Here is a 23,143-nt window from a genome sequence, read left to right as displayed (position 1 = left end):
ACGGAGGAGATAGAGAAGATCCAAAGAAGAGTGGCGCATTTCGTCACAGGGTTATTTGGTAACCGTGATAGCATTACGGAGATGTTTAGCAAACTCAAGTGGTAGACTCTGCAAGAGAGGCACTCTACATCGCAGTGTAGCTTGCTCGCCAGGTTTCGAGAGGGTGCGTTTCTGGATGAGGTATCGAATATATTGCTTCCCCCTACTTATACCTCCCGAGGAGATCACGAAGGTAAAATTAGAGAGATTCGAGTGCGCATGGAGGCTTTCAGACAGTTGTTCTTCCCGCGAACCATACATGACTGGAACAGAAAAGGGAGGTAATGACAGTGGCACGTAAAGTGCCCTCCACCACACATCGTTGTGTGGCTTGCAGAGTGTAAATGTAGATGTAGATGTAATGAATGGCATTTCATTGTGTTCAGTGATGACTGCAGTTCTGTCCTACCCAGATGATCTCATTGTCGAGACTGATAGTGACTTTTGAATCACAGTGTGGAGAGCCACATGGGTGGTGGTAATTAAGTGAACTTTGATGGTACAACAGTATGTCACGGATATCTAGCATGGACAGTCTGTGTGATGTTGAGGTACCCCTGTGACCAGTGACATCACAACATCTGTCTCTGATAGGACATCTGTGACATCAGCTCAGATGTCAACCCTGTCCCAGTGACAGTAACCAGGATATTGAGGCTCAATTACAACAGCTGGAGAGGATGCAATGGCTTTGTGACGCCCTTCCCACCCAAGTCAGTGAATGCATCCAGGGATGCAGCATCATATTAAGGGGGCTAAAACTGCAAAGTTCTTTATAAATTTGACTCAATATTGTTATCACTGAAATAACATCAAATTCTCTTTCAAACAGTAAAGTTTCATTTTATTTCCTCTTTCCTTTCTGGGTGCTTCACCTTTCTTGTCAGACTATGTTAATTATTTCTTGCTATATGCTGGTTTTCTGATGGGGTTGTAATTTTTTTCTCTGGTAGTGTTTTTTTTAATCATGTTATTGCAGCAAATATATCTGAAAGCAATTACAAAGAAACAGATGCTCTCCTTCATTTATTTAGCGGTGATTTTCAGAGTGAAACTGTGAAGTTATAGTGATTATACCTGAAGCAAACCTAGCCACAATGCTGAAAACACCGTGATCAACACCGTGTAACTCTTTAGGAATTCTGCTAAAAGAATGAGGCGATATAATGTTAACCGATAAATTTTAAATTTTTAGCTCTTGTGTGTGTGTGTGTGTGTGTGTGTGTGTGTGTGTGTGAGCAAAATTAACTTCTGCTGAAGGAGTCAAGTTACATAATTTTCTTTGTGAACCATTTTTAATATCTGGTCTACAGGTCTTCTCAGAAGATGCTTCGCGTGTCGTTCGAGAGGTGAACTGGGTTCTTGTAAGGATCCATTCAAATTTAATGCCACACAGGTGGAAAATGAACGTGGTGTAGAAGCGGTACCATGTGCATCTGGTTGGTGTGGGAAGTTCCTGGAAGGAGGAAATGGATACAAAGATGACGGTAAGTACTGTCGGTAATCAAATAATGTTTTAATTTCAGGCTTCACTTTACATGATGTCTTTTATATAACATATAAAACATGAACGTACACACTGAGATGACAAAAGTCATGAGGCATTGATAGGCACATATCCAGATGGTGGTAGTATCAAGTACAGAAGGTATGAAAGGGCAGTGTACTGGAAGATTTGTCATTTGCAGTCATGCAGTTCTTGTGAAAGGGTTTCGGATGTGATTATCGTCACACAACAGGAATTAACAAACTTTGAACGCAGAATGGTTGTTGGAGCTAGACACATGGGACATCATTTTGGAAATCGTAAGGGAATTCGATATCTTACAATTCACAGTGTCAACAGTGTGCTGAGAATAAAACGTTTCAGGCATTACCTCTCACCATGGACAATGCAGTTGGTGACAGCCTTCACCTAATGAATGAGAGCAGTGATGTTTGCATAGAGTTGTCAGTGCTAGTAGACAAGCAGTCCTGTATGAAATAACTACAGAAATCAATGTAGGCTGTACAATGAATGTATCCATTTGGATAGTGTGGTTAAATTGGGTGTTAATGGACTATAGCAACTGATGCGAGTGCCTTTGATAGTAGCATGTCATCACGTCCATATCAGCTGGACCCTAGGTGTCTGTATAATGATGTTCTGGTCAGATGGGTCCCAATTTCATTTGGTAAGAACTGATGGTAATATTCAAATGTGGTGCAGGCCCCACGAAGCCCTGTACCCAAGTTATCGACAACACCTTGTGCAGGCTGATGGTGGCTCCATAATGGTGTGGATTGTGTTTGCATGGAATGGACTGAACAGATCATTGACAGGAAATGGTTTAGTTCAGTGACTTCAAGACTATTTGCAGCCATACATGGACTTCATGTTCCCAAACAACGATGAAATTTTTGTGGATGACAATGTGCCATGTCACCAGGTCACAATTGTTCATGATTCATTTTATGAACATTCTGGACGGTTCGATCAAATGATTTGGCCAGCCATTGAAATTTTATGGGACATAATTCAGAGGTCTGCTAATGCACAAAATCCTATACTGGCAACACTTTCACAATTATGGATGGCTATAGAGGCAGCATGGCTCAGTATTTCTGCAGGGGACTTCCAGCAACTTGTTGTGTCCATACCACATTGAGCTGTTGCACTGTGCTGGGGAAAAGGATGCCGGACACAGTGTTAGGAGGTATCATCCCATGACTTTTGTCACTCCAGTATAAAGTATTCTTAGTTGCTGAGGGTAAATGCAGGCTGTAAATGATTTTAGCCAATTGTTGTATAAGTTCTGCAACAAACTTTTGCTTCTCTTGATGCTAACCTGAACACAGCAGTAGCTGCTCTTATCAGTTAACATTATTTCCAAAATATTGAAAAATTGATGTGATCTTCTGTTTGGAGACATGCATCTACAGCATCATAGCTTTTACTAACAGCTTCATAACTGTGACAAGGCTACTTATCAAACAAGGATTAAACGTTTCCAGTTTATCTATGCAAAACTTTTAAATTCTCTTTTTCTTATTTATAGAATACAAACATAATCAATTTAGGTAATTCATTTAAATGATTTACACAACAGAAGGATAGTTCTTCAACACTTTTATTCATTATTGTGTAGTTGCTAATCATATCATCCAGTTCATTGCCTCTTTTGACAGTCTCGATTTAGCATTTGCTCTGCTGCTTTGGAATCAGATATTCTTTCCCTTTTATATTTGAGAACTGATCTCTATTTTCTAGATATTTGATACTGAGTTGTAGAGTTTCCACTTCAAGGGGCATAACTATACAAGTGCAAAACAGTTGCAAATGCATAGTGTGGTGGATCAGTTGAAGTCAAATGAAGTTATGCAACCAATATGATATATCATGTGATATGCCTCTCATTTTACTAATGAAATTCTCTGTTTGCCTATCAGTAACAATTTTTTTTGTTATGAAAGTCATAGACATGATCATCAATTTACAAATAATACTTTTGTTTTGAAAGTTGCAGATATTTTTGGATAAATGCTGTCAATATTTTTTACTTGACATTTGGTGGTACGTTTATAAGCCACATTTCATCTCCATTAACTACCCCCAAAGACAATGGACCCTGGTGTGGTGGGATGGTTTCCATATCTCTGTGATGCAGATTCCCATACTGCAGGTACAACCATGCCAGAAGAGTATCTGTTGGTTGGTTGGTTGATTTGTGAGAGGGGACCAAACAGTGAGGTCATCAGTCCCATCAGATTGGTACTGAAGAATGGGAAAGGAGGTTGGCTATGCCCTTTGGAAGGAACCATCCTTGCATTTGCCTGAAGCAGTTTAGGGAAATTACGGAAAACGTATGTCAGGATGGCTTGTATCTGTGTATGTGCAGATGTGTGTGTGTGTGTGTGTGTGTGTGTGTGTGTGTGTGTGTGTGAGCGAGTATATACCTGTCCTTTTCCCCCCTAAGGTAAGTCTTTCCGCTCCCTTAAAACCCACATCCTTTCGTCTTTCGCTCTCCTTCCCTCTTTCCTGACGAAGCAACCGCCGGTTGGGAAAGCTCGAATTTTGTGTGTATGTTCGTGTGTCTATCGACCTGCCAGCGCTTTTGTTTGGTAAGTCACATCATCTTTGTTATATATATATCACCATGAATATAAATTGATATATGCAAGATGGATTCTGTAAAAACATAAAAACAGGACAATATTACCCCAAATGGTGGTACTGGAAGACAGGAAGAAAAGGGAAACCCATCTGGCAGAATTTTGCATGGAATATAATTTAATCATTGCTAATGCTTGAGTTAAGAATCATGAAAAAAGGTAGTTTATGAGGAAGAGTTCTGGAGATATTGGACGATTTCTGTAGATTACATATTGGTTAAACAGGGATTTCAAAAGCAGATTTTAAACTGCAAACATTTCTGTGGGCAGACATGGGGTGTGACCAAACTTATTGGTACTGAACTGCAGATTAAAACTGGAGAAACTGCAGAAAAATATAAACTTAAGTTTGTGGGAAATGGATAAAATAAAAGAACCAGGGCTTGTGGAGAGGTTCAGAGAGAGAATTAAGCAGAGATTAACTGGAACAAGGCAAAGGAATATAATAGGAGACAAAGTGTAGCATATAATAGAAGACAAAGTGAAGTATGAAATAGTGAAGACAGTAGATGATCAAATAGGCAAAAAGAGAAGGCACAGTAGAAATCCTTGGAAAACACATGAGATACTGGCAAAAGGAGAAAATGTAAAAATACACCAAATGATGCAAGCAGAAGTATTAAAAATGAGATTGACAGGAAGAGCAAAATAACAAAGAAAGAATGACTAGACAGAAATGCAAGGCTGTAGAGGCAGGCTTGTCAAGGGGAAAGATAGATGCCACCTGTAGGAAAATTCAAGAGGGCTTGGGGGAAAAGAGAATCAGCTATATGAATATTATAAACTCAGATGGCAATCCCATACTAAGCAAAGATGAGAAGACTGAAAGGTAGAAGGTTTATACTGTGGCTCTGTACAAGATAAACAAACTTGCTGACAATATTATAGAAAGATAAGAGATAGCAGACGTAGATGAGATGTAGGCTGTGGTACGTTTACAGCAATCTGACAGAACACTGAAAGACATAAATTAAAACAAGACTCCTGGAGTAGATGACATTCCCTTAGCAATACCGAAATCCTTGGGAGAGGACTATTCCGCTGTGTATACAGGATACAATAGAATCCTTCTCGTTCACCCTTGGATTGCATGACGTTCCAGTTGATCTATTCATGTGTGTTTTTTTGTACTGTACTACACTGTGAAGTTTTTAGTGCTTAATGCTTGGTGGTTTTACGACACAGTTCTTCTGTGTTCAGTACAGTACTGTATGTGTATGTTTTACGGTGTGTGTACTGTACAGTTGTGTGTGTTTTTTCAACATGTCAGGAGTGAAATGTCAAAGAAATCGGAAAGACGTTGAATCACGTACAGTGATGATGGCTGGTGAATACCCGGTTAAGCATTGCAGAACATTGAGAAAGCCTATACTTTAACTGCTTGACAACACATTGAGGATGTTGCTCCACCAAGAAAGAGGGAAAGGAACCCTGATATCTTGGCCTATTATAAAAGAAATGGCAATATCTTTGCACAAAAAGCTAGAAGTCAGAACTGAGTTCTCAGCTAGTGAATGCTGGATTCATCACTGGAAAGCCCGTCATGGCTTTTGGTTTGTTTCAGTTTCTGGTGAAAAACTATCTGCTGACTCTGAGGAGGCTAAGAAGCTTTCTGTGAAGCATCAAGAAGTTGTTGAGGAAAATGAGCTGTTACCTTGCCAAGCCTATAACATAGATAAAACAAGACCAAGCTATAAAATGCTGCCAAAAAACTCTCACTGCATCAAATAAATCTGTGGCGGAAGTGAAACTTTTCAAACCTCAGTTTTTTGATCAGTTCATTCTATCTGTTGCAAAAGACTTAAAAAAAACCTTCCTGTTCACACTATCTTCCTTCCACCAGATTTTACATCACTTATCCAACAAATGTATCAGAGAGGGATAGAATGGCTAAAGAGGCAATATTGCAGAAAGTACATCAGCTCAGTTTTAGAAAAGTCTCAAGGAGGTTATAATATACTTGTAGCTATGAAATCCTTCAATGACAAAGATGCTACATATATGATTGCTGAGTCATGGGAAGAACTGAGACCTGACATATTGTGAAAATCTTGGTGTAAACTGTGGCCAGAAGTAATGACCGAAAGTGACTAGATTGAAGGTGAGCGAAACAATGACATGCAGGAAATTTTTAAAGATATACAAACTTTACAATCATATGTCCCTGCTAGTGAAGCTGAGGAGTGGATTGCTCAATGTGACAAAAACAGTGAAACCAGTGAAGAGCTCAGTGATAAACAGATTACTTCCACTGTTTTGGAAAAAGGTGGCGAAGAAACTGTGAATGAGGACTTGGATGGTGATGATGGTGAATTTCATTAATCTTCATTGAATTTCATGATTGGATTTCACACACCAGTGCCAAGAACACTTTCCATATTAGCCCTCAGTACTTCAAGCAGAACTCAACCACAACACCTATCATCATTTTGTGGATCAAGAAATGGAGGAACATTGCAGCTAAGTCTAGAATTTCATCTTCTACACGAATATCTGTAACTGACTTTCTTCCTAAGCAAATTTTTTACTAGTGAATAGGCTATCTTCAGTTTTGTACATAATCTGACGAGCCAAACCATTATGACCACCTGCTTAGTAGTTTGTTTCTCCGTATTTTGAGTGAAATACATCACTGATTCCGCATACCAGGGATCCAGCAGTTTGTTGATAGGTTTGTGGAGGTATTTGGAATTAGATGTCTATGCACAGGTGATAATTTGCTTAAATAATGGGTTGCTGATTTGCGTATGCAGTGATGGCACTCGATAGCGATACAGATTGGTTCCATAGGATTTAAATCAGGTGAATTTGGGTGCAGAGACATCAATGTGAGTTCACTATAATGCTCCTCAAACCAGAGTAACACAGTTCTGGCTTGGTGACATAGATAATTATACTACTGAAAGATGACATTGCCATTGGGGAAGACATCAAGCATAAAGGGATCCAGATGGTTTGCAGCTGTCAGTGTATCTTTGATTACTACCACATGCCCAAGCAAGCACAGGAGAATGTCTTCCATAACATAATACTACTCCCACCAGCGTCCATGCCATGCTGCACCTTTTAATCTGCCGTTCACCTTGATGACAGCATGTTTTGGAGACAACTAATGACTTATTGTAGCAAAAGTGTGATTCACTTGAAGAGCCAACATGTTTCCACTGATCAGCAGTTGAATCCTGATGGTCCCATGCCTAATGCAAACGTAGTTGATGATATCATTGTTTCAACCTGTGAACACATTTGGGTGGTCTGTTGAGCTCGATGTTCAACAGTATACAATGAACGGTGTGCTATGAAACACTTGTGCTTGCACCAGCATTGTCCTCTTTCAGCTGATGCCACAGATCACCATCTATCCTACTTCACAGAGCAGACAAGCCTTCAAACCCCACATTCTGTGAATAGCTGTGGACATCAAACCATTTAGTTCCTAGTGGTGGTTTCACTGTCCTTCTAACTCTTTCCATTTGTCTGACAAACAGGTTCAAGGTGCTGACATTGTCCTGTTTCAGAGGAAACCTGTCAGCATGCAAGATCCGGACAATCGCAGAGGGTGAGATTATTGATAGGTGGAAGCTCCAACATTAGGTGTGTTATCGGGCCGCTTAGGGATATGGCCGCCAAGAAGGGGAAAAAAGTCAATGTGCACCCCTTGTGCATACCAGGTGGAGTCATTCCAGACGTGGAACGGGTCCTCCCAAATGCTGTGAAGAGCACAGGGTGCAGCCAACTGCAGGTGGTGGCTCACATCGGTACCAAGGATGTGTGTCACTCTGGATCAGAAGTGTGTCACTTTGGATCAGAAGAGATTCTCTCCGGTTTCGAGCACCTAACAGAAGGGGTAAAGGATGCCAGTCTCGCTTGCAAGTCTTGTGTGCAAGATGAAAGCAAAGCTGACCATTTGCAGAATAGTCGACAGAACTGATTGCGGACCTCTAGTACAGAGCCGCGTAGAGGGTCTATATCAGAGGCTCAGATGGCTCTGCGACCGTGTAGGCTGCAGATTCCTTGACTTGTGCCAAAGGGTGGTTGGGTTTCAGGTTCTGCTGAATAGGTCAGGAGTCCACTATACACAGGAGGTGACTACACGAGTAGCAGGGGCTGTGTGGCATGGACTGGGCAGTTTTTTAGGTTAGAGGGTCTCAGGAAAACACAAAAAGGGTGCAGGCCGAACACAGGAAGAATGTAGACACAGGAATCATCAGTATGACAGTTGCAAATTGTCGTAGCTGTGTTGGGAGTGTACCAGAGTGCCAAGTGCTAATAGAAAGCAATGATGCTCAAATCTTTATAGGCTCTAAAAGCTGGCTAAAGCCAGAGATAACCTCAGCTGAAATTTTTGCAAAGAACCTAACAGTGTTCCAAAAGGATAGGCCAAGCATGTTTGGCAGTGAAATGTTTGTTGCTGTTAGAAGTAGTTTACTGTCTTGTGAAAGTGAAGTTGGTAGTACCTGTGAGTTAGTATGGGCAGAGGTCATTGTTGGCAACCAAAATAAAATAATAATTGGATCTCCCAATTCAGATGATACAATTGCTGAAAGGTTAAAAGAAAACTTGAGTTTGATTTCAAACATGTACCCAGTGCATACGATTATAGTTGGTGGTGACTTTAATTTACTCTCAATATGTTGGCAAAAATACATCTTTAATTCTGGAGGTATGCATAAGACATCATCTGAAATTGTACTAAATGCATTCCTTGAAAATTATTTCAAGCATTTAGTTCATGAGCCCACATGAATAGTAAATGGTTGTGAAAACACACTTGCTCTTTTAGCAACAAATAATCCTGAGTTAATAACGAGCATCAAAACTGATACAGGGATTAGTGAACACAGGGTAGCCATAGTGAGACTGAATATTACAACCAATACTGTTGCAGAAATAACGAAACAAACATGCCAAATTTAAACGGACACAAAATCCCCAAGATTGGCAGTCTTTTACAGAAGCTCAAAATTTATCATGCACTTCAATGTGAGATGCTTATAATAGTTTCCACAATGAAACTTTGTCTCAAAACCTGGCAGAAAATCCAAAGAGATTCTGGTCATACATGAAATATGCTAATGGCAAGACACAATCAATGCCTTCTCTGTGTGATAGCAATGGAGATACTATTGAAGACAGTGCTGCCAAAGCAGAGGTACCAAACAAAGCTTTCTGAAATCCCTTCACAATAGAAGACGAAGTAAATATTCCAAAATCTGATTTGAGAACAGCTGCCAACATGAGTAATGAAGAAGTAAATATCCTTGGTGATGTAGAAGTAAACATTCTCAAAGTAGTGAAGCAACTTAAATCACTTAATGAAAGCAAGTCTTCTGTTTCAGACTGTATACCAATTAGATTCCTTTCAGAGTATGCTGATACAAGAGCTCCATACTTAACAGTCATATACAACCGTTCACTTACCAAAAGATCCCTACCCAAAGACTGGAGAGTTGCACAGGTCACACCAGTATTCGAGAAAGGTAGTAAGAGTAATCCACTAAATTACAGGTTCATGTCATTAATGTCAATATGCAGCAGGATTTTGGAACATATATTTTGTTGGAACTTTATGAATTACCTCGAAGAAAATGGTCTATTGACACACAGTCAACATGGATTTAGTAAATGTCATTCTTGTGAAACACAACTAGCTCTTTACTCGAATGAAGTGTTGAGTGCTGTAGACAAGGGATTTCATATTGATTCCTAATTTCTGGAATTCTGGAAGGCTTTTGACACTGTACCACACAAGCGGCATAAGGTGAAATTGCCTGCTTATGGAATATCTGCTTAGTTATGTGACTGGATTTGTGATTTTCTGTCAGAGAGGTCACAGTTTGTAGTAACTGATGGAAAGTCATTGAGTAAAACAGCAGTGATTTCTGGCATTCCCCAAGGTAGTGTTATAGGTCCTTTGCCGTTCCTTATCTATCTAAACAATTAGGGGGACAATCTGAGCAGCCGTCTTAGGTTGTTTGCAGATGATGCTGTCGTTTATTGACTAATAAAGTCATCAGAAGATCAAACCAATTACAAAATGATTTAGAAAGATGTCTGTATGGTGCAAAAATTGGCAAATGACCCTAAATTACAAAAAAGTGTGAGATCATCCACATGAGTGTTAAAAGGAATCTGTTAACTTTGGTTACACGATAAATCAGTCAAATCTAAAGGCCTCAAATTCAACTAAATATGTAGGAATTACAATTATGAACAACTTAAATTGAAAGGAACACGTAGAAAATGTTGTGGGGAAGGCTAAACAAAGACTGCATTTTATTGGCAGGACACTTAGAAAATGTAACAGCTCTACTAAGGAGACTACCTCCTCTACACTTGTCAGTCCTCTTTTAGAATACTGCTTGACGGTGTGGGATCCTTACCAGATAAGATTGACAGAGAACATCAAAAAAGTTCAAGGAAGGGCAGCATGTTTTGTATTATTGCAAAATAGGGGAGAGAGGGTCACTGAAATGATACAAGATTTGGGGTGGACATAATTAAAACAAAGGCGTTTTTCGTCGCAGCGGAATCTTCTTGCGAAATTCCAATCACCAGCTTTCACCTTACGAATGCGAAAACATTTTGTGAGACAGACCTACATAGGGAGAAACAATCACCATGATAAAATAAGGGAAATCACTCTTACAGAAAGATATAGATGTTCATTCTTTCCACACATTATGCGAGATTGGAATAATAGAGAATTGTGAAGGTGGTTCGATGAACCCTCTGCCAGGCACTCAAATGTGGTTTGCAGAGTATCCATGTAGATGAAGATGCTCATAACAGTAGCAAATGAACATTCAACCAGCTTTACTGTTTTAGAAATACTCATTCACAGGCTCTGCGTATTAATAATCTTAGTAAAAGTTGCTTATCTCACATGATTTCCCCATATGTAGCCCTTATCTTCATTAGGGTGATCCCCAGTTTGTGTCTGCTCCACTTACATACTTTTGTTACTGTGCCCATAATGCCACCAGATGGCATCCAACGTTGCAGTGGGCAGTGGTCATAATGTTTTGGCTTATCAGTGTATCTACCATATGCACAATACTGTGCAATAAACACATAGTGTACAGTATTGCTCTTTTTCAGTTTGCAATTATAACAGCTTTTGTGTGGTTTATTGCAATGTCTTTACTGTACACACATGTACAGTCATCATTTTTGAGTTCAGAGATTGTTTATTTTAACATAAATCTGTACTTTCTGATAATCTGGCCTTTTTTGTGTTCCAACCCACACCCTGGCCCCAAAGGTGATTAATAGTAGGGGTTGCACTGTATGTGACACAATCGAAGTACTCTCGGCTTCAAGAAGAATGTAGCAATTCCTATCCCAAAGAAGGTAGGTGCTGACAGTTGTAAATGTCACCACACTATTAGTTTAATAAATCATGGTTGCAAAACTCTGACTCTAATTAGTTACAGAACAATGGAAAAACTTGTAAAATCTGACCTCGGAGAATATCAGTTTGGGTTCCAATGAAATGTATGAACACTACAGTAATGAAAAAGTAAATAAAGGAAAACTACATTCATAGTGTTTGTAGATTTAGAGAAAGGTGTGACAGTGTTGAATGAAATATGCACTGTGAAATTTGGAAGGTAGCAGGGATGAAATAGAGAGTATACAGCTATCTACAATTTGTACAGAAACCAGACAGCAGTTATAAGAGCTGATGGACATGAAAGGGAAGCAGTATTTGAGAAAGTAATAAGACTGGGTTGTAGCCTGGCATTATTTAATCTGTACTTTGAGCAAAAATTAGAGGAAGCTAATGAGATATTTCGTAAGGCAGTTCAAGTTCAAAAGAAGATATAAGAACTCTCACGTTTGCCGATGACATTGTAATTCTGTCAGAGGTGGCAAATGGGTGGGAAGTTCAGACTTGATATGAAATTGTAAGATGAACACTAACAAATGTAAAACAAGCTTAATGAAATGTAATCAAATTACATCAGGTGATGCAGACAGAGTTACAATAGAAAATGGGTCACTAAAGGCAACTTATGACTTTTGTTATTTGGGCAGCAAAATAACTGATAGTGGCTGAAGTAGAGAGGGTATATAATCAAGACTGGCAATAGTAAGAAAACAGTTTCTGAAAAAGAAAGATTTGTTAATGTCGAATATAAATGTATGTGTTAGGAATTCTTTTCCAAAGACAGTTTTACTAAAGTGAAACATGAATGATAAACAGTTGTGACAGGAAGGGAATAGAAGCTTGAGAGACCTAGTGCTACAGAAGAATCCTGAAGATTACAAGGGTGGATCAAAGAACACCTTAAACTTACTGTGATCATTATGCCCACCTACTGTAAAAAGCAGATCTCATGGAATTTGTTTCCCGATGTGTATTTCTTACTGTTCAGTCTAACTGTTACCAAAACTTGGGAGCAACAAAGTAGTTCTGGAAGGGCAAATAAATTACATGTCCCCTTCACTGTTTTCCTAGATTCCTCCACTGTCTACATCTTCATATACATCTATACTGTGCGAAGCACCATGCATTGCATGACAGAGAGTATGTCCCCTTTGTACCAGTTATTGCAGTTTCTTCTCATTCCATTCACATATGGAGCATGGGAAGAACAATTGTTTGAATGTCTCTGTTGTGCAGTAATTATTTTTATCTTATTGTCATGATCCATATGTGAGTGGTAGGAGGTTGTAGTATATTCATAGAAACTTTGTTAATAGATTTACTTGGAATAGGTTACATCTATCTTCAAAGTTCTGCCAGTCCACTTCCTTCAGTATCACTGTGACACTCTCCCATGGATTAAACAAATCTTTGTTGTGCTGCCCTTCTCTGTATACGTTCAATACCGCCTCTTAGTCCTATTTGGTATGGGTCCCAAATACTTGAGCAAGAGTGATTTGTAAGTAATTTTCTTTGTAGATTGATAGTACTTTCCAAGTATTCTACCAATAAAATGAAGTCTACCACTTGATGTACCCACTACTGAGCCTATGTGATCATTCCATTTCATATCCCTACAAAGTGTTATGCCCAGGTAATTGCATGAGTTGGTCGATTTCAACAGTGACTCATTGATATTATAGCCATAGAGTACTACGTTTCTTCATCTTGTGAAGTGCACAGTTTTAAATATCTGAAGTATTTAAAGTTAGTTGCCAATTTTTGCACGACTCTGAAATCTTATCAAGGTGTGACTAATTATTTATGCAACTTCTTTCAGACAGTACTTCAGTATGGACAACTGCATCATCTGCAGAAAGGCTGAAGTTATTCTTAATATTGTCTCCAAGGTTATTAGTGTAGAAGATGAACAGGAAGGGTCCCAACACACTTCCATGGGGCACATCTTCAGTTACTTCTACATGTCACAATGCCTCTCCATCTAAGATAACTTGCTGTGTCCTCCCTACCAAAAAGTTCTCAATCCAGTCACAAATTTCGCTACATACCCTATATGATCATACTATAGATAATAAATGTAGGTGTGGTACTAAGTTAAATTCTTTCTTAAATCAAGGAATACTTTATCTTCCTGACTGTCGTTGTCCGAAGGTTCCAGTATATCATGTGAGAAAAGTGTGAGTTGGGTACCACATGATTGATATTTTCAGAATCCATGCTGATTGACATTGAGGAGAATATTCTGTTCAAGGTACCTCATTATGTGTTGTGACAGTGCCACGACATTTAACAGTGCCGCCATGACAGTACGCGCAAACGGCGATAGAGGTGCTCCGCAAATCAGCTGAGCGCGGGAGCGCCACCTAGCTACGAACGGCGCCGACCGCATGTCACGGCACGGCAGTCAAATACCACATACATGAGTTGTTATCATGTAATCTGCTATTGTTTCTAAGAGAGAGTGTTGAATATCCACACAATTATTGGTGATTAAAGGTTATAACACTTTTGGCGACGAGGTCGGATATTTTCACTGCGTTGTGGATTTGCGTGTTCGTGACGGGGCAGACATGGAACAGCTTATGTAAGCACTCATTGAACAACAAACACAGCTGATGGCTACTATTCAGGCTCAACAAACACAGCTGACGGCTGCGATTCAGGCGTTGTCGACGTCGCTTACTCATCGTCTGTCTTCCTCTTCTCCGCCTCCATTCCCTCCTTACGACGAGGCCGCTGAAGACTGGGACGATTATGAGAAGCATTTGCGGCAAACTTCTTGGCTTTCGGCGTTGTCGACGCTCCTATGTGTAAGTCGTTATTTCTATCTTGGATTACCCCACGGATCTATCAGCTGCTATCTCAGTTAGCCCCTCTGTGGGAACCTGCCTCTCTATCCTTCCAAGAAATGTGTGACTTATTGTCTAACTATTACTGAAAAAACACCCACATCGTTGCCGCCCGCGTGGCGTTCTACCGGTGTCGTAAACAGCCCCATCAATCTTACCGGGCTTGGGCAGCAGAACTACACGGTCTGAGTAGGAAATGTCAGTTCGTCACGGACACTCATCACGAGTCTTATGCTGATTCAATGGTTAGGGGTGCTATTCTACGGCTTGCTCCTGATAAAGAAGTTTGGCAACGTGCCCTACAACTGCCAAACCCGTCATTGTCGGAAGTTCTAAGCATCGCTCAATCCTTTGAAGTTCTCACATTGCTGGTGCGCAAATAGACGCGTGGTGTGATGTAGGTGCTGTACAGTCAACTCTCGACATGGACAATTTGCCTGTTTCACAGGAGAACGAAGATGTGACGGCGGTTCACTCGCGTAAACAACGTCGCATTGGGCCGCAACGCTCGCAGCGAAACCAGCAACCACAGAAGCCGGTTCGTTCCGCACTTCCTTCTTGCCCCCGTTGTTTCGTACAGCATGACAGGGCCACATGTCCAAAACGTTGGGCCACGTGTAATTCATGTAGGAAAAAAGGCCACATTGCTTCTGTGTGTCAGTCCCCTAAAGTTCCTGTCAACGAGGACGAGGCATCGGATATGGATGTTCACTGTGTGCTTTCTCAAACAAATAGGTTGTTTGGTACTGTTCGTGTTCTGGATAAAGACATCCGCATGCAAGTGGACACTGGCTCTGCAGTAACTCTCATTAATTCTCACACGTATTTGGAGTTGGGTTCCCCTCCTCTGTCTCCAGTTACGCAAAATCTGAGGACTTATAATAAACAGAAAATTCCTATCATGGGTCAGTTTGATGCTTCCACTGCCTACAAGTCTGTTGTTCAGCCCCTCACGTTTTATGTGGTGGATCATGCGGGCACTAAAAACCTGTTCGGCTATGATGCTTTCCAGTTGTTTCGGTTCTCCATTGATGATGATGTGCACCTCATATCTGAGGATATTCTGTATCAACAGCTGGATGCATTGTGTTCTGAATTTTCACCTGTGTTCTCTACTGGTATGGGTTGTGCCAAGGATTTTGAAGCCCACATTACTCTTAAACCTACGGCTTGCCCTAAGTTTTTCCAAGCACGCCCTATTCCGGTGGCGTTGCGTGCACCTGTCAAGGCTGAGATAGACAGGTTAACAGCTTCAGGGATTCTCCTTCCTGTTACCTCCAGCGAATGGGCATCGCCGATCGTGGCGGTTTCTAAACCAAATGGGAGTCTGCGATTGTGTGGTGATTTTAAAGCCACTGTCAACACTCAGAGCCTCATTGACACTTATCCTCTTCCCCGTCCTGAGCTCTGTAACATCATTGGATGATGTTTCCAGATACGGGTTCCTATCCTTGATTTGTTGCTTAAGACATCTTATACAGCCCCCTGAAGTATATTGCAACATTTCTAGATGTGTGTGTGTGTGTGTGTGCTTGTGTGTGTGTGTGTGTTCCAGAAATGTTGAATATACAGCAAACCTACCTTCCACCAAATGACAGTGTTTTAACCATAAAAACATGTGAAGTTAAATCTTTGTGACTGTTGCAGAATTATATGTTTTTTTTTTTTTTTTTTTTTTTTTTTTTGTCATTTCAATCAATAGTTGCACCCCTCACAATGCCCATAATTGATGAGACTGTTATAGGAATGTAAATGAGAAGACATGAAAATTTATACCTCAGTGAGATTGGATGCAGTCAAACTCTGTCATCAGGTATCAGACACCTTTAGCCTATTAGAAAGGAAAGGTGGATTCAATGCAAATAAGCCAAACAAACAGAATACAGCTGAGCTGCTGATTATGGGTTTAAGGAGACCAAACATCTAAGGTCATCAGCCCCTTTTCACCCCCTCCCCCCCTCCCTCCAGGACTGAATCAGTGTACTGTGTCTAGAGTAAATTTCACAGGTAAGTGTGAAAAATGTTTTTAAATTGTGCATAGAGTATATCTGAGGCAGTACAGGGGTACCAGCCTGGTATTCACATAGTGGTATTTAGGAAACAGCATAAAAAATCACACCCTTGATGGCAGACTCACTGACCACCATTGTCAATCCGCCAGGTGGTTTCATACCGTTCCCGCTGCACCTCCATGTCCTAGAAGTGGGTGCTTTAACACGCACAGCTATCCAGACAGGTACAAATAGTATACAAGGCTCAAATATTTGAAACCTACTGATAATTACTGCATGGCATGTCATTTATTACAAGTCTGCAGCAAAGCTCATGGGGGTCTCCCAATAAAAATCTGAACTGCTTCCATCAAATGATTGTTGGTGCTAAGCCAATGGCACAGGCATCAAAGGATTGCAAAGTTGGGAGAGAGAGAGAGAGAGAGAGAGAGAGAGAGAGAGAGAGAGAGAGAGAGAAAAAAGAAACCTAAGACAGAAATGTGTGAGAGCTGACGTCTCCCACTACTTATGTTCCTATCTTCTGCCTATGAGAAGCAGCCATTCCAGCAAATATTAAAAATTTAGTTACAAATAAAGATCAGTTTAAAAGGAGCCTGAAAGGCTTACTAGTGGCCAACTCCTTCTACCCTATTGACGAATTTTTTTAATAGAAACAAGTGATGTATTGTATACATTCATACTATTAGTATTGTTATTTCAGCTTATAAAAAAAGTGACATGTTCCACATCCACGAGGACCTCTTCAACATGGATCTATGGAATGAAAAACTAATCTAATCTAATCTAATGTAATCTAATCATAGTTTGAAGAGGAGCTAACTCAACCACAAATTCAGTAACATACATATTCCATTGAGCCCTAGAGTGTTGTTAAGTTTTAATGATTTCAGCTGTTTCTCAGCACTGCCGACACTAATATTGATTTCATTCATTTTTTCAGTGCTATGAGGATTAAAATGTGACAATTCCCCTGGGTTTTCTCTTTTGCTAGAGGCTGGACACTAACTTTGATACCACTAACAGCCTCTAAATATGACCAGAATTTCTTTGGGTTTTGTGAAAAACCGTTTGACAATATTCTGCTATGGTAGTCATTGAAGGCAACACACATTGCTCTCTTGACAGCCAAAAGTGTTTCATTCAGCATCTCTCTACCAATAACCCTATATTTTGTTTTATACCTATTCTGCAGTAATCTCTGTTTCTGTAGACTGCTGACATTGAATCTTGCCCAAACAGTCTCAGATGCAGCCTCAATTTCTGCCTCGGTGGATTTGAGTTTCTTGTCTACTGTGACAAATATGCCATTCCCAATACCTCTTTTGCCTAATCTTTCAATAGACACTCAAATTTTCCCCAAAAAATCTCACCGTTATCACTTTCAGATTTTAACCACACTTTGCATCTCATCAAAAATCGGCAAGAATCATGTCTTCAGACAGATAGTATATTTACTTCACCACAAGCTTACTGCCATTTGAGATCCTACGATACCATAGTGAAGTAGCTCCAGTGTTAAATGTGAGCAAACTGCATTGGTGGCAGATGTGTGAATGAAATGTACTGCTAGTGCATAAAATGTATTAGTGATAATGTCTGTTCAGTAGCAGTCATTTCTCTATTATGCTACTTGGGTGAACGGCTGCAGTAGAACTGGCATTTATACTCGTGGGCCTAGGGAACGGCTGCTTCTCATAGGCAGAAGATAGGAACATAAGTAGTGGGTGACGTCAGCTCTCACACATTTCTTTCTTAGATTTTTTTCTTCTTCTTCTTCTTCTTCTTCTTCTTCTTCTTCTTCCCCCCCCCCCTCTCTCTCTCCCAACTTTGCAATCCTTTGATGCCTGTGCCATTGGCTTAGCACCAACAATCATTTGATGGAAGCAATTCAGATTTTTATTGGGAGACCCCCATGAGCTTTGCTGCAGACTTGTAATAAATGACATGCCATGCAGTAATTATCAGTAGGTTTCAAATATTTGAGCCTTGTATACTATTTGTACCTGTCTGGATAGCTGTGCGTGTTAAAGCACCCACTTCTAGGACATGGAGGTGCAGCGGGAATGGTATGAAACCACCTGGCGGATTGACAATGGTGGTCAGTGAGTCTGCCATCAAGGGTGTGATTTTTTATGCTGTTTCCTAAATACCACTATGTGAATACCAGGCTGGTACCCCTGTACTGCCTCAGATATACTCTATGCACAATTTAAAAACATTTTTCACACTTACATGTGAAATTTACTCTAGACACAGTACACTGATTCAGTCCTGGAGGGAGGGGGGGAGGGGGTGAAAAGGGGCTGATGACCTTAGATGTTTGGTCTCCTTAAACCCATAATCAGCAGCTCAGCTGTATTCTGTTTGTTTGGCTTATTTGCATTGAATCCACCTTTCCTTTCTAATAGGCTAAAGGTGTCTGATACCTGATGACAGAGTTTGACTGCATCCAATCTCACTGAGGTATAAATTTTCATGTCTTCTCATTTACATTCCTATAACAGTCTCATCAATTATGGGCATTGTGAGGGGTGCAACTATTGATTGAAATGACAAAAAAAAAAAAAAAAAAAACATATAATTCTGCAACAGTCACAAAGATTTAACTTCACATGTTTTTATGGTTAAAACACCATCATTTGGTGGAAGGTAGGTTTGCTGTATATTCAACATTTCTGGAACACACACACACACACACGCACCTAGAAATGTTGCAATATACTTCAGGGGGCTGTATAAGGTGTCTTAAGCAACAAATCAAGGAATGGAACCCGTATCTGGAAACATCATCCAATGATGTTACGGAGCTCTGTTGCCTAAGTGGATGATGGTTTCAGACACAGTTTTTCATCTGCTGTTTATTTTTCTCCTGAAACCCTCTAAATCTCTAATGCTTTAAGTGTACAGGAGAAAAATAAACTGCAGATGGAAACACGTATCTCAGACAGTCTTCATCCACAAAGACAACAGTATTGCATTGGTAGAAGACAAGGCCTGTCTATGCAGCAGCTAGATGCATGTTCTCCTCTGGCATTTGCGGCAATCAGTCGTGATCACTGAATAACAAAGTTTTAAAATGAAATCATTCCACTTTAGGCTGTTAAATTGTTATTTATTGCAATTACAATTTTGACACATGATCATTTTCAAGCATTGTCAGATGTTGTAACCTCCTCAGTAATATGTTTGAAAATGACCTTGTTTCAAAATTGCAATCACAATAAATAATGCTTTGACAACCTATAGCAGAATATTTTCATTTAAAAATTTCACTAAGGCTGTGGACCCAGTCATTATCAAACCCATTGTTTGTTGCAACATTTCTGGAACACCCTATATACCGGGTGTTTCTTGTATGGGTCATCAGTCATTTTTTCTCTGATGTTTCAGCTAATATTTGCAATTTTGATTTTGCAACATGTAGCTGAGTAGGTCCAAACAAATCCTGCTCATCACACCTTTCGTACGACACCCAGTGTCAATGGAAAGTGGTGATTTGTCTCCCAGTGATTTTCAAATCAGAATTTTGTATGTCTATTCGATAGAGTAGTCCAATATTAGTCTAATGTATTATTCATTTTATCAATACATATTAACAGGAACAGTAAAACTCAAAGAATGTTCTCCAACAGCAACTTAGCAGCACTTCTGCGTGGCAGTAGCAGTCAACGCAGGCCAGGGCAGCTCTGTCACACTGGGTATTCTTTTTGTTTTACTGTCCTCCTTAATACACATCAATAAAGCAAATATTGCAATAAACTAATTTGGCACCACACTGTCAAATGGGCACATAAATTTCCACTTAAAAATCATTATGTTTGTAAAAGGAAATACTTTCCACCAATTCTGGCCACATCATGAAAGATATGATGAGTAGTATTTATTTTGGCTGGCTCCAGCTACAGGATGCAAAAATGAAATTGCAAATATCAGCTGAAACACCAGAGAAAATGTATCTGATAATTCTCAGGAGAGACACCTGTGTGTGTGTAAAATCAGAACAGGACTTGCACGGTGCTATGGTACACCATACACTATCAAAATAGATTTTATTTAAGCTCATCTTTTCTATCATTGAACTGTGAAGCGATCACCTGTAGCCAGTAGATGTAGATGTAGATACAGATACTGCCAACACTCACTCAGTTTGGGCTTAAACTTAGGTAGCTATTATCCCTGACAACCTGCACTTTGAAGAACTCCAGACATGACAGTATCATTATAGCATCATTTTTGAAACAAGAGGAAGCTATACAGAACAAAAGAAGTTGTAAGCATGTGTCAAAAGAACACTCAACAGTTTTCTGCAATAGATCTCAACAATAAGGAAGAGGAATGTCCAACATCAGATCCTTCTGCAGTATAACAAAATACATACATTTTAAATATGTATTGTGAAATACTTAGCTGATTTTTGTCATAAAACTCAATCTATTTTTATGATCCTTGGTAGTTGAAATTAAATATCATCACATATTCTGAAGTAGATACTGAATGTCCTCTATAGTACAAGAGTATATCACATACATATTGTAACATTGAAACTGTAGTCCATCATTTGATCAGTGATGCATTATTATTATCTTTGTCAATGAAAATAATTTCATACACTGTACTCCTGTTTTAATTTCTTCTGAATATATAGAGTTTAGTATCTGAGTTGAGGGGTACCTCACACGTGTATACAATCTTATGGGCTTGGAATACAATGTAAAAAAACAAAATATTTAGCTGACTTGGTGGAGCTTAACTATAAAGGCATATTTTTTAAACAAATGATAACATTACACCAAATGTGTTTTCCAGACAGAATCTATATATAATAGGACTGACACTAATGATTCATAATAATTTACTACATTTCAGATTATGGGATAGCAACTCAGAGAATGTGTCTGCAAAGAGGGCCATCTGATTCTGAAGAACGCTGTGCCTACACAGTGTGGAACTACAGGAAAGTTTTCATGTGCTTTTGTCAAGGTGACCTGTGCAACTCATCAACAAATCTACATCAGTCTTTTATTTTGGTACTATTTGTCAGTTTTATCAGGCACTGGCTTGTAAACTGATCAATCATCTCCTTTTGAGTCTGGATTATTTGCTGCTGGTGCTGCTGAAGATGAATACTCAAGTTTCTTCATCACTCTAAACTCAAGAAATGTTATTATATCACTAAATGTTTTATTGGATTTTTGAAACCAAGTGGCTCGTATCTCTCTCTTTAAAATTTTCTTAATTATGATCAACAGTTTACTTATAAATTAGAGTAGACCTATGTTGTTACCATGATTTGTGCTCGTTCCTACATGCAGCTTGACTTTGATATTTTTCTAGTAATATCTTAGATCATATACTTCCAAGTCATGCAGTCTTAATCAGTTATCTTGGTTCTGTTGACACGTATTGAAGTTTTTGTTAAGATGTTTTCTATTGAAAATGGTTAATTGTGACATGTAAAGAGACTGCTACTTCAATTACTATTAATAAATTTTAATTGTGAGTTAATTAACATTAATCAGTTTTCTAATGCACATTCTTCTTTCATTCATTATATTAGAGAAATATCAAATGTAAAATATTATTTTGCAATGGACGAACAAATGTATAACTGTCAGTTGACTTATTAATTATCAAGAGGTGCACAAAGATCTGCTTTATACTTCAACAAATCAACATTATTTCTCATTTTGTTATAAACAGATGTCTTAACCAGTCACTCAATAATGAAAATCTCTGATTATCACTAGTAAAAGTTACTGTATGCTTTTTCTGTTCTTGTGAAGTTGTGATGTCTCCTTTTGATTTACCATATAATATCATTCTCTGTGGTTTTTACACATTACTTTTTAATGCTTTTGAAGAGTTCACTAAACCAAGATGAGATTTTAACAAGAAGTAAGCCTAGTCATTGAAGAAACAAAGAATACAAACCTAATAGAAAATCAGAACTGTTGTATAATAAAGGTAGTTTACCAGTGTCACACTATTGCCCATGACATTCCCCCACATTCCATTATTCTTAGTTCTTTGTGTAACAAGGCCGAGTAAGTGTTGTGCATAAATTCTTGATATTTATTTGAGTGAGCCCACCAAGTGTTGAAATAATGTGATGTATATTTTGAATATCAAAATGAATGTATAATTTTGTATGTTTGATAAAATGTGATATGTATTCATTAAAGGAATGTAAATGCAAATTAACCTTGGTGTCTTTTGAAATTTGATGTCTTAAGAAGAAAGATTATGAATTATTATATACTGAAGAATATCTTCAACCAGTGTGATCAACATTTTGTAACAGGTGAAACTATAGTGCCCCCTCGATATGCTAGCTTAAGTCTTTGTTTTTTTATTTGTAACAATGCACTCAAAATTACTGTACACAGACCATTATAATTCTATAACATGATTGACACTCATAGAATACTTGGGTGTCAATTTCGGTCAAGTCACCTGGGACCACATGAAGATGGCAATGAGCCTGTTTGCCAAAATATCGTGGAGGAACTACGTGTGACCCAGGCGAAGACCTTAGAATGCTACAAGCTGCAAATACACTGGGAGAACATAAGAGAGACACTCACTCATTGAATAAGTCTCAGCCATAAAATGTCTACGAACACAAACTTAGAGCACTTTGTGGTGGAATAACAAAATAAAATAAGTTGTAGCGAAAGGTATGTGGGACAGAGGTTTGT

At 39.2% G+C, this 23,143-nt stretch overlaps 1 protein-coding gene across 1 annotated transcript in view; it reads left to right on the top strand.

Annotated features, from left to right (window-relative positions):
- LOC126355790 (uncharacterized) overlaps positions 1-22,646 on the top strand; it is a 44,295-nt gene extending 21,649 nt beyond the window's left edge. Inside the window, exons 2-3 of the mRNA XM_050006198.1 lie at positions 1,353-1,526; positions 21,312-22,646. Coding sequence (XP_049862155.1) covers positions 1,353-1,526; positions 21,312-21,514 — 377 coding nt within the window. The 3' untranslated portion in view covers positions 21,515-22,646. The remainder of the gene's footprint in view (positions 1-1,352; positions 1,527-21,311) is intronic.
- The last annotated feature ends 497 nt before the right edge of the window (positions 22,647-23,143 follow it).

This window comes from Schistocerca gregaria, chromosome 3, assembly GCF_023897955.1.
Source record: "Schistocerca gregaria isolate iqSchGreg1 chromosome 3, iqSchGreg1.2, whole genome shotgun sequence".
Lineage (NCBI taxonomy): Eukaryota > Metazoa > Arthropoda > Insecta > Orthoptera > Acrididae > Schistocerca > Schistocerca gregaria.
This window is presented reverse-complemented; position numbering and strand designations above follow the sequence as displayed.